This window comes from Perca fluviatilis, chromosome 16, assembly GCF_010015445.1.
Source record: "Perca fluviatilis chromosome 16, GENO_Pfluv_1.0, whole genome shotgun sequence".
Lineage (NCBI taxonomy): Eukaryota > Metazoa > Chordata > Actinopteri > Perciformes > Percidae > Perca > Perca fluviatilis.
In genome coordinates, this window is record NC_053127.1 from 27,104,418 (window position 1) to 27,116,698 (window position 12,281).

The 12,281-nt window shown below is 41.4% G+C and overlaps 2 protein-coding genes across 2 annotated transcripts; one reads left to right on the plus strand and one right to left on the minus strand.

The window, feature by feature from the left end:
* Positions 1-861: 861 nt before the first annotated feature.
* On the minus strand, positions 862-4,757 carry c16h11orf54 (chromosome 16 C11orf54 homolog). Its single transcript, XM_039826413.1, has 8 exons — positions 4,602-4,757; positions 4,412-4,510; positions 3,420-3,493; positions 3,222-3,323; positions 2,590-2,766; positions 2,135-2,284; positions 1,405-1,521; positions 862-1,280 (listed from the first exon to the last, which is right to left on the minus strand). Exons 1-8 carry the CDS (start codon positions 4,666-4,668, stop codon positions 1,107-1,109), a joined length of 960 nt encoding a protein of 319 aa, XP_039682347.1. The 5' UTR covers positions 4,669-4,757; the 3' UTR covers positions 862-1,106.
* A 1,530-nt stretch (positions 4,758-6,287) lies between these two features.
* Positions 6,288-11,622, plus strand: LOC120543589. The gene is made up of 5 exons (XM_039776719.1): positions 6,288-6,745; positions 7,398-7,689; positions 7,789-7,913; positions 8,667-8,709; positions 8,790-11,622. Exons 1-5 carry the CDS (start codon positions 6,552-6,554, stop codon positions 11,310-11,312), a joined length of 3,177 nt encoding a protein of 1,058 aa, XP_039632653.1. The 5' UTR covers positions 6,288-6,551; the 3' UTR covers positions 11,313-11,622.
* Positions 11,623-12,281: the final 659 nt, after the last annotated feature.

Sequence of the window (12,281 nt, forward strand, 5' to 3'; positions counted from 1 at the left end):
CCACCCATATCCTTTGTAACAAACATACATTGCTCCACCAGTGTTAGACGCGGCCATTTTTCTCTAGGGAAAACTTTATTTGTAATAACGTTGTGTCCGGTGTTGACAGTCAATTTGGGGTTTCTCATAATAATGTGAAACACAGAAGTCGAGTTTAGCTTCAAACCCAGGACGAGGGTCACACACTACGGTCACACAAATGTAGCTTCTGTTGAATTTTTTTTTTTTTTTTTCACCAGATCGCTTTTTAAGTACCAGCACAGATGTGTTCACTTCTGGCTGATCAGACCTCTGCTTTCAGCCCTCAATAAACCCAACTGTGAGATATCAGGGCATTATCAACCGAGCACATTGTCGTCGTCCCCCCTCCACTGTCCTAAAAAGAGGTGTAATTAAACAAATAAGTGGAAACACCTGTCTGGGTGGATGGTGAGCATGTAGTAGTGATGACAAAATGAAGCTTCATGAGTCTTTGTGAACCATTTCTTTATTTTCTGAGTTCACTAGATGGCGCTCTTGGTTTAAAGAAAATGCTCAAGGAATGGCAATTCATTGCGTTTTCAACCCTTTGTTGAACAGAGAGCGCTATCTAGTGGGCTCAGAAAATAAAGAAAATTGTTCATGAAGCTTCATATGGCCATCACTAGTGTGTAGGGCCTTTAAATATTGTCCTGGATTTCTCTTATTACTGCAACTGTCTGCTCTAGTCTCTCTTGCACAAGTTTTTTTTTTTTATCATGATGGAGTTGGCAGGCAACTATATAGTTCAAGGACCCAGATGTACTATTCTTGGGCTATTCTGAGGTAATGAGTGTTTTGCACGCTACTACTGCATCCAGTGAACAAGCAGCCAAGACAATCCAAATTCAACATTGTTTTAATTACATGAAATGTAGTGATTTTTTTTTATAAGAAATGTACAATACGTTTCAGAGATGCGATTTAAGAGCAAAGATTTACAGAAATGATGCATATTTATAAGAAAATGTTACGTTTTTATGCAGTTTTAGAATACATAGAACCTAAAATAAATCACACACTGCTTGATTAATTTAGATTATCAAGAGATGCTGTGCTGCTGCAAACACAATTCATTCATTCATCGTTCAGTCCCGTCCAACTCCATGGGTCTCTTCGGGCCTGTCGATGCGGTAGACAAACTCTGCAGGCATGAAGTAGCCCAGGTACTCCACACTGTCGGGTGTGGTGTCTATGTAGTAGTGGCCACCTTCTCCGTGGTGGCTGAAGCAGTGGGTGTGCTCTACACGCAGGTCCAAACCCTGGATACCCAGCAAACGCATGAACAGAACCATGACAAAGCAGCCTACTTTGCTGAAGCACTGCTGATTGGTTCTATAAACTCATGATCTGCCCCACTGAGATGAGTGTGTTTGCTTTACTTACAGGGTCTCTGGATACCAGCACTGACTGGCAGATGAGGGGGGCGCTGACTTCAAAGTGCTTGAGCCAATTGTTGACGTCATCGTTGGTGTTAAGGGGGCACGCCGAGAACTCTCTTGGCTATCGATGAGCATACACAAGGAAATAAATCAACGCATGTAACTTCAGTAACTATCAATCATGCATTCTGTATCATGACAAATATTTAACAGTGGTGGACGAAGTATTCAGATTATTTACTTCATAAAAGTACTAATACCACACTGATAAAATACTCTGTTACAAGTTAAAGTGCTGCATTGAAAATGTTACTTAAGTAAAAGTATGTACGTATCATCAGGAAAATGTACTTAACGTACTAAAAGTAAAAGTACTCAATGCAGAAAACATCGTCACATTTCAGAAACTGGAAGCGATCCAAACAGTTCTGTCAATCAACTAAGTGTTTAATCAGCTAATAATTTCAGCTGGACTTGTAGGCCGTTATATTGTTGGGTAGTTTAATTTATAATAAAACATGGTAGTTTGTAAACTACATGCGTTTTGTGTGCAAAAATCTTAATTTGTAAAGAAACTAGTAACTGTCCAATTAATTTAGTGGAGTAAAAAGTACAATATTTCTCTCTGAAATGTGGTGGAGTAGGAGTAGAAAGTGGCATGAAAAGAAAAGACTCAAGTAAATTACAAGCACTTGAGCAAATGTACTTAGTTACATTCCACCACTGATATTTACCATGATGTGGATTTTAGCTTTTCCTTTCTGGATGATGAAGGTGCCTCCCAGAGCCAGGCTTTTATCAGGGTAGTGAGTTTCAAGCGTGTTCCTCATAGCTGTCACAAGACTGTGGCCTCCTGTTCTCTTCTTGGCCCGCACCTCTAGGACCTGGAGAGGCACACGGGTGAACAGGGCGCGACAGCGCCGCTTTTGCACTCACTTTTCTTTTGTTAATGTTTATACCTTCTAATGCTGGGCACACACATGTGATGGGGCTGAAGTTCACGCACAGCAACTTCAGCAAGGCTACTAACTTGCAGATAATTGTGCTTATGTTCATATATAACCAGAGATGTTCATTATTTGCCAAAAGTTAAACGACAATGCAGTTTTGAAAATGCATGCACCATCATTCCTTCTCAGAGACAAAAAAGCTTGCAGCTCTTGTTTGATCAGATAACACTCATCATTACCTTTCCAGACTTCCCTTCACAAGCGTACAGATTGCCCAGCAGTCCGAAGTTGCAGTCAGAGAATTTGCTACTGTATTTTTCTTGCAGACACTGGCCATCAGCTGGATTGATGGAGGAGATGTAGCTGCTGTTCACTGCAGGCCTTCCCTCTGCTTCGGTCAGAACCAGAGGCATCAGCTGTGGACGAGAATATTTAGTCCGTCAGCTTCTGGGTTACAGAACTTTCCCCAAGTGCTTTTTCTCTATTTTTCCACCATTTAACATAACCAGTGACTCCTGCCAGAATCAAGTCAGTTGCTTCACTGCAGAGCAACTTGCTTGCCAGTCCAAACTCCAGAAAGCAAACCCACAAGCACCCAAAGTTTATTTTCCAATCTTATATTTACTCAGTAGTCAGACATGCTGGGAAAAAACATGTACATGAAAACAAAACTATGTGACATTCTGGTACCAGTTTTTATTCTTTTTTTGGCCACTGCTTTAACAGATCATCGTTTTGCATGCTGTGCGAGATGGTATCTGAGGCTTCCACTCCAGGTGAAAGGACTGGTAATGCTGCACCCTTCAGAAAGCAAGACCCTAAGTGAAGATATTTCAGTCCAAATTGGTGGTGCGATGTAAAAATGACTAACCTCTGCATTCATTCCGACAATTCTGCTGGGAGCACCTGCTGCACCGAGGACGAAGGCTCCTGGCAGCTCCAGCTCCTTTGATAGGGTGTTCATGTTGTATTCCTGGGATGAGGCGAGACAACAATATAATAATCCCCTTCACTACAGGCTAGTGATCATTTTCTCCACGCATTATTCTCGTAAAAAAAAAAAAAAGACCTTGTGCTTCTGAACCAAGGGGACCAGGTACGGCACGCCACCAACATCAGTGATGCGAGGCTTTCCACACAAGCCTACGGTATGAGGAAAGAAAGGGAATGAAAAACAACATGACACAGATCAGGTAGGCCTCCAATGTTCCACACATGCAACCACATGCAAATATATGTATATATATATATATATATATATAGTTTGTTAAATCAGTATTTCAATAGATAATCTGCATCTGAACACTGGTGTCCCACCCACTTCTTAAGGAACACTTGCACACAAACTTATTGGTCTATCTTACTGTCAGTCGAGATATCATTAGCCCTGGTCTGCTATCATGCTTGCTTTTAACCCATCCTTGGGTGTTATTATGGTAATTCAACTGATATGTGAGTATCAAAGTTACAGTAGGTTGTGTCCCATTCTACTTAATGTGGGAGTTCACTGAATACCTCAGTTATTTATTGGTTATGGCACTAAATGAGTGACATGGTTTGATTTGAGTAAAACCTGAATAAAAAACTACTTTGACCTCACAGATATCCCCTATAGCTCTACTGCTGTTATGTAATGAGCGGTCATATTCGAATAATGTCACAATTCTGATAAAAATGCTTTTTGTAACAATTGTTCTTCTAGGCGAGTATAGATATAATCCATCATACATCTTTTATGTGAAATAAATCTCCATTTCCAATAGGCCTGGTTATTCTAAAGAAGAATATGTGCAATACATTGAAGCTAATGAGAGACTTTGAGAGGCTGATAAATGGAAGTAACGTTAGTAGGCCTACAAAACGCAGTTCTTGGCCTGGGAGTTAACAAAATGTCAAATTGTGCATGAACGGACTAAACACACACATTACGCATGCGTGAGGGATTTCATTTTCACACTTATATATTAAGATTCAGCCAAACTACAGTAGATGCGTGTGACGTTTTTGGAAGCTGTGCAAACTGTGAAAGAATTCAGTGAACGTTACTTGATAGACTCTTACCTGTGACAGGGAACTGGAAGGGCTCTTTGGTGAGATCTGGACACTCCACAACACTCACCTGAACTTCAGCAAAGTTGCCTTCCAGTCCTGCTTGTAACACTGCAGCCAGCAATAAGTCGTTATTAGTCTCGTTTTATGAACACCCTGTTACATAAACACGCCTCCTAGATATATAAGCTGAAGTCCTTACCACCACGCAGCTCCTCTAAATCTGGGGCGTGCAGCCCAACTTTTTCAGTTTTGCTGATACCTGCCATAACTGTACATGAAGGTAAAAGTAGCAGCAGACTGGCAGCTGTGCAGGAAAAGGCGACTGACTGACGCGAGCAGAGCACATAGCTACAGTAGACCAACCAAAGAGTAAATACTAACAAGATAGCTCCTATCCCAGATAGTGTTTTCTCGTCTATGCAGTCAGTTTAATAGCACCAGGGCCGGTCCTTGACTTTTGGGGGCCCTAAGCAGGATTTGGTTTGGGGACTCTCCACATTGTAACATGTTGCCACTGCACTTGGCACTAAACCAACTTGTGTATTGTAAATATTAGTTGAAGCACTCATAATGTACAAATATGCATTTAAAGACTAATGTGAGACCTATTAGCAGCAACACTATCTTTAAATAGACCGGCTCTGTTATAAGCTCTATTATAAGCGATCTTGGGGGCCCTCTGGTAGTCACGGGGCCCTAAGCAGCCGTTTAGTCTGCTTATGGGTCGGGCCAGTCTCTGATTAGCACAACTGTCTACATTTAAATACATATATTTTATTCATAGCAGTATGGTAATAAATCAGTTTTCCGGAGGTATAGAAGGCACACTTATCTTGATGAGCTGTTGGTTTCATGTTACAACTCTTAAATATAAAATGAATCTACAGTGTAGAATGGTAATGTAGGGAATTATATTCATATTAAATTAAACGACCAATATAAACAACTCTTGTATATCTTATAGCACGTGTCAAACTCAAGGCGCGCGGGCCAAATCCGGCCCCTTGCAGATTTAGATCTGGCCTGTATATCAATTTGGGTTCACAATAGATTTTGGCCCGCCTAGTTGTGCACCAAACTAAATACACAGGAAAGTGTTTTTTAAACTGCAATTACCTGACAAACAAAGCAGACATATGGCATATTTGCCGACTCTGAGACTCAGAAATTCCCCCAGAAGAAGCAGAGAGTTTTCATATTCAGGCTGAGAAACTGTTAAAAACTGTTAAAAAAAAATGTATCATTGTTTTTGCTTGATTTGCCTAATTCTGTGATGGCTAAGGAACTCTTTTGATGACTTTTATAGGGCTTCATGTCAACAAAAAGCGTACAAACAGAAATCAGAAAAAGCAACAAATTTACAAAAAGGTGACAAATGTCTGAGAAAGCCACTATAACAACAAAAATGAGGAAAAAAGCTACCAAAATGTTATAAAAAAAAGTGACATGCCGTAACAAAAGCACGTCAATAAACTCTACATGTCTGGCCCTTGGTGTGATTCTCTTTTTCCAGTGTGGCCCTCTGGGAAAATGAGTTTGACAAGGGATCTTATATAGGATATATTTATATCCTCTTGTAATGACAATTACATTAATTAATTTCATTATTCATAAACAATCAATCGTTTCTCTCACCAGGGTTATATAATATAAATGACTTTGCACATCATATGTTTGTGTGGGGAAAAAAATTATTAACAATAACCATGGACTGTAGGAATCACTCGTGTTCACTGCATGGATGTATAAAGAGAACGGTTCACTGTAGGACTAGGTGCAGTCGAAAACGGAAGTACAAACAGAGAAATATTTTGCTTCTGCCTACTCTTAGATGGTTGGTCACATGATTACTCATGATGATGTATGTGATGATGACGTTGAAACACTTCCTGGTTGAATTGAAATCACCCTATGGGAATCACACGTGTAGTGTCTACTGCTCTGTTTTTAACTTTGTTTTGATGCAGCCACACCTTGTTATACGACATTAGCGAGATGTTCGGTTAATACATATCCTTGTGCATCTAAAACGGACTATTAATTGGATGCAACTAACACATTTAGAGCATCTTTTCGTTGGAGGCATCACGCGGATGTAATCTTCTTACTATTTCTTGCCAATGAAGACCTTCTTTAGCTAAGCTATACAATGGCCGGGCTGCCTAATTCTCGAACTCGGACTCAGTCTGATCCCATTGCCGAAGTTGTATCAGCGGAGTCATACCACGCGGTCCTGGACACATCCCCTCCGGACTATGTGGAGAAAATATCGCGGTATCTTGAGTCTTCAGTGGGACACAGCAAACAGGATAAAGTATCTAATGGACCGGCAGAAGCAGAAAGGTAAGGGTGTACCTGTACCTCACAACTTCAACTTTCAACTTTATTTTGTCCCCGGAAGGCAATTGGTTTTACAGCAAGGCATACAATGAAAAACAACACAGACCGAGAGACATACAATACAGAAGGAGATGGGGGGGTGACCTAATACCAGTGGGCTAGAAGACTAGCATAAGTCACTAGTGACCCACTTTCACCAACTTTGACATTTGCCAGTATTGTACAGTGTACAAAGCACAGCATCAATAACGTCTAAAAAAAAAAAGAGTCAAATTTACGAAACACTACAAATACCCATAATAAAGTGCAAAATGACCAGGCATGTTGAATACATGACCAACCTGTCTTCCATCATAACACAAATTGTCCACATCAGAGACCTACACATCATCACATGTCACGATGATGATACAGCATCAATAACGTCTAAAAAAAAAAAAAACGTCAAATTTACGAAAAACTACAAATACCCATAATAAAGTGCAAAATGACCAGGCATGTTGAATACATGACCAATCTGTCTTCCATCATAACACAAATTGTCCACATCAGAGACATACACATCATCACATGTCACGATGATGATACAGCTTCTCCCATAACATACTCCAGTTTCATTTACTGTATGCAACATAATATAATTGTGTCTCTGCAGTGACTCAGGAGACAGTCTGTTCTTAACTCAGAAGTCAGTACCTGAGGCTGTGAGATCAAGAAGACGACGCCACTACAGCTTGAGGTCAACCCCCGTATCTCCCAGGGATCTAGAAGAAGAACTGTCTAGAAGTGAAGACAGTCCATCGTCCTCTTCCCACGAAGAATCCAAAACTGACAAAGAGAGGAGAAGAAAGAAATACACACTGCCAAAATACCATTTCCCTTTCCTCGCAAAGCGCAAGTGTAAGCTCAGAAACACTCTGTTAGCTGTCCAGAACACAAGCCTTCATGTAAGGATAACCAATACCTAAACACACATTTGTTTGCTGGCTGTTGTTGTATAACTTTGCAAATGTTCTTTAGTGCTAAAGTGTGTCCTTTTTTCGCAGCATTATGTGATGGGAGGCTTCTTTAACTGTGTCAGAGAGCTGTGGCAGGGCTATCAAAGAGAGCATCTGGAATCATCTTTACCAACAGTTGACATGGATGGGCAGGACCTATCTCCACTGTCAGAGTAAGTTTATCTTGAGGGATAATCATGCTTTGTTGCAGTTACATGTATAATAAAGTAGCCTAGATCCACCAACACCCAGTACCAGACTTCTCTATAATCCCCCTATTTTTAATTACAATTTGAGAGAAACTGGTCTACATAGTCGTTTTCTTAACTACAACAAGCATTTATAAATGTGTCAGTCTAGTTTTCTGGCTTAACATAGTACAGAGACAGCCCTCATAAAAGAAGTTGAGATCAGGAAATCTAGATGCCATTAAACTTAAGTTTTTGGTGCTACTTGACCTGAGTGTGTTTTATACAGTTGATCACAAAAATGTTAACTGGGTACAGAGGGAGCACAGTGGTCGCTCTGTAGCCGTTTATAACCGTTTCGCCTCCGTATCTTTCAGGCAGAGAGTTCTTTGTTGCAATAGATTCAGAGTAAAATAACATGTGGTTCCCCAAGGATCAGTGTGAGGGCCACTACTGTTTAATCCATACACACGTTAACCCTTGTGGGTGCCATCAAGTCTTAAGATTTGAAAATGTAAATCTTAAACCAACCTCTTTTCATTAGAACGCTTTATGGCCATTATTTGTTTTATTTAATCATTTATTGTATTGTGTTTGTTACATTTGTTTTTCCCCATTTGCACTGTTATTACAAGCTTTTCGGTCCCCTGTAAAGCACATTGAATCACACTAACCTGCATGAAAAGAGCAATGCAAATAAAGTCTGATTGATAATAAAACCCATCTTTTCTGGTATAGAGAAGACGAAGAGAGGTCAGAAGATGAAGACATGAAAGTGGTGGTAAGCACGCTGCTAAAGATCTTGGACCTCATAGGAATTTTTAGTTTGACGTTGGCTATAATCTGTGTGTCCTCTTACAGGAGAGGAAACGTTTTGTGGCACCATCAAAAGCAAAGAGCCAACAAACCTGGTGCAAGCAGTTAAAACAACAGAGGAGGAGGAAAGCTAGTGATGCCAGACAAGAAACATCACGAGGAAGACGAACAAAGGTCATACCAGTGTCTTCAGATACAGAGACCCCTGATCATGGGGAGTCTTCTTGCAGAGTTCGGGGCCAGAGGGAGAGGGATGATGAGCACGCAACAAGTGACGGAAACTCTACCGCGCAAAATAAAACCCCAAAGACAAAGAGACGCCTCACCCGAGGAAACAAAGCGAGCGAGGAAGAGCTGTGCAACGACAACGATGCTGCCATTTGTGAGCCGCGAAAGCCGCAGAGAAGGCACTCCACTCGAAAGGGCAGAGAAGCATCCACCGCAGTAACAGAGCCTCAAACTGGTGGTTCCCACGTAGAAGATCTGTTCCAGGCAGGACAGGCCGGGGACGGACCTGAAAGCCCAAATCTCCTCCCCGGTCCCTCAGGTCTTATAAGTGACACGAATAATAATGACAGCATATGCAATGAAACCAAGGTAAAAAAGAGGAAAAAGAAGAAAAAGGGACATCGTGAAAGTGTAGACGAAGGAAAGAGCCAGAGTCGGGACGAGCCAGAGGGTCTGCATGCTGCAGCGTCTGTGAACACGGAGGTAGAAGAGACCCCCAGCCTGTCTGAGGATAATAGGGCAGAGACTCCTGCAGCGCAGACTAGTGAGCAGCTGGAATTGAATGAAAACACTGGGATGGAGAACGAGTCCCGTGATGATAAAATACTGAGACAGGAGGAGAGAGACATGCCCGATTCAAAACACAAGAGGAAGAAGAGAAAAAAGAATAAGTCTTCAGCAGATGTTAGGCAGGAAGTTGATGAAAACTTCGAGTCTGATGTGAGAGCGGAGGATTCTGTATTTTCAGTGAGCTGTAACATGGAGGATGGTGGCAAGGAGGAGAAAAAGAAGAAGAAGAAGAAAAAGAGGAGAAGCTGTGAGGATGTTGAGCATTTACAGTCTGGCGCCGTTGCCGAACCCCTAAATGACGATGCTGAGAAACGGAAGAAGAAAAAAAGGAAAAAAGTAAAGGGGCTTGTAATTACAGAGCAATGTGAGGAGGAGGAGGCGGCATCGAATAGGACTTTAGATTCGCCGCCAACGTCAACAGAACAGTTAGAGGAATCAGGGAATTGTTTGGAAAATGCCGCAGCTTCTCAAGAAACCTCCGAGTCCAGTTATGTCAAAAGGAAAAAGCACAAAAAGAAGCGACCGTCCTCGTCTAATGATGCTTCTCAAGATGGAGAAGAGGGTGTGGATGTGAGCTTTTGTATGGATGATTCTGTAACTTTAGCTAAAGGTTCAGGGCAGTCTCTGAAAAAGAAGAAGAAAACTATCTTTGAGGGGCTACATATCTCTTACACTCCTGAAGAAAATCCAAAAAATGTAAATGATACCCAGAATACAAAGGAGGGCCTTGAAGCTCAAAATGCTGAACTGGTGACTAAGAAAAAGAAAATTGGTAAAATATTGAGCAGGAACGTATCCGAAGACACAGTGGCGCAAAGCGACGATTCTGTGTCCGTGCAGGAAAAGGAAAAGAAGAGGACCTCGTCCTTCCTCGTTGCTGACGCAGAGGAAAACGAGGCGCAGGCACATGGGGAACAAAACTGTGGTGTCTGGGGAGCAGAAAACCCCGTCGTCAGCGCTGGTGACTTGGAGCAACTTAATGATTGGGTCACGAAGAGGAAGAGGAAGATGTCGGTAGAGCAGCACAGTGTGGATTTCGAGTATCCAAACGAAACATGTCCGAGTGCTTTGCTTGAACTCACTGACACGGGGTTGAAAAGGAAAAAGAAACGGACGGGAAATGAAAGTAGGTCAGTAACCCCCACGGAATTATTGGAAAGTACAGCTGACGCGGGACTTTCTCCAGCTGAAGAGGCTGTGGTGTCGAAAAAGAAGAAGAAGAAGAAGAAGAAGAAGAAGTGCAAAGACGAGCCATGCCCCTTGATACCAGAGGGTCCTCCATCTGCCACTGAAGATGCTGAATCACTTAGATCTACACTGAACACCTGTGGCCCAGTTTCTCACGAGAAAAAAGGCAAACACGGTCGCAGTGCTGAAACGCCTCATGATAGCAGTGCTTGTGACCAGGCGACCAAGGAAACTCTGAATCTGGTCGAACGTGCTTCAGCATCTCCGGAGACACTTGAAAATCAGGCATTAAATGATACGGCCGTCAAGAAAAAGAAGAAAAAAATGAAATCCACCGATAATGTTTTGCTCGAGGGGAAATCGTTGGCCGAGTCTGCTGAGTTAGGGCCCAGACAAAACAAAAAGAAGGAAAGAAATGAGCAATCAGCTGTCCCCAGTATCATATTCAGCAGCCCCGTCGTATCTGAGACGTCGCTCTCAAAATTGGAAATGTCGTCTTCAGACAATATCATGAAAACCAAGCAAAGAAAGGTCAAGCGGAGACTGCTTAATCCAAGTGAGGACTTCCTTACAGACTGCTAGTATGAAGTTGCTGATTGGCTGAATTGCAGATGGATAAATAACTAACTAAAATGATGCCCTCTATCTTTTTTTCGATGGATTGAGTGAAAAAGGGACAGTTCAGTTTTGAATGTATTTTGTTTTGTATCAAAGCATTTTACTGACAAAGTTCTCAACCTTTTTGGTGTTGAGACGGACTGAGAAAAATAACGACGCACCATAATGATTAGTTTTTCTTTCTTTTTGTAATAAAGCTCCTGAATTTGAACAGTATTTGAAGGACCATGTCACAAGTTTATAAATTAAAACTACATTAAATGAGTGTAATCAATTTGTTTGTGATCACTCTTGAATGTGAAACAAAACCCCAGAAATGACTTGAATCAGTTTTTTAATGTTTTTAATTTTAACCGCATTGTTAAACCAAGTCTGAATACCAAGCCTGCCTCCTAATGGCCATTTGGCCCATTTGCTGTCTGACAGTAGGGGGAAGTTGTATCTTTCCTTATCCTTGCCCATGTTTTGCCCTGCCACTGCACCTTTAGTAGAGATGATAGACCTTTCCCTTTGATGATTTGAAATAATGAATGGTTGGGTTAAGCAAAGTCTGACAAACCCTAACCTTGACTAATGTTTCGATGTAGGGTTACATCTTCATCAGAGCAAGGACTCTGATGAAGATGACTATTAAGTAAGAAGACATCTGTGTTTCACCGGACATTTTTTGTTATTTTACACTGTTTCGTCCTGCCTTGGTTGCACCGGATTGTTGTGGTCGGCAGAAGCGCAGCGATAACTCTTTTTTTTTTTTTTTTTTTTTTACCTAAACCCTAACCTTGTTCTGTTAATGACGTTTAAGATTCAAACGGTTTATGATGATCAGAATCCGTTTTATTGCCAAGTAGGTTTGCACACGCAAGGATTTTCATGGGGTTAAAAGGTAACACAGTACCACTGCTTTAGGTAAAACATTTCCAAGAATGTTTTTTC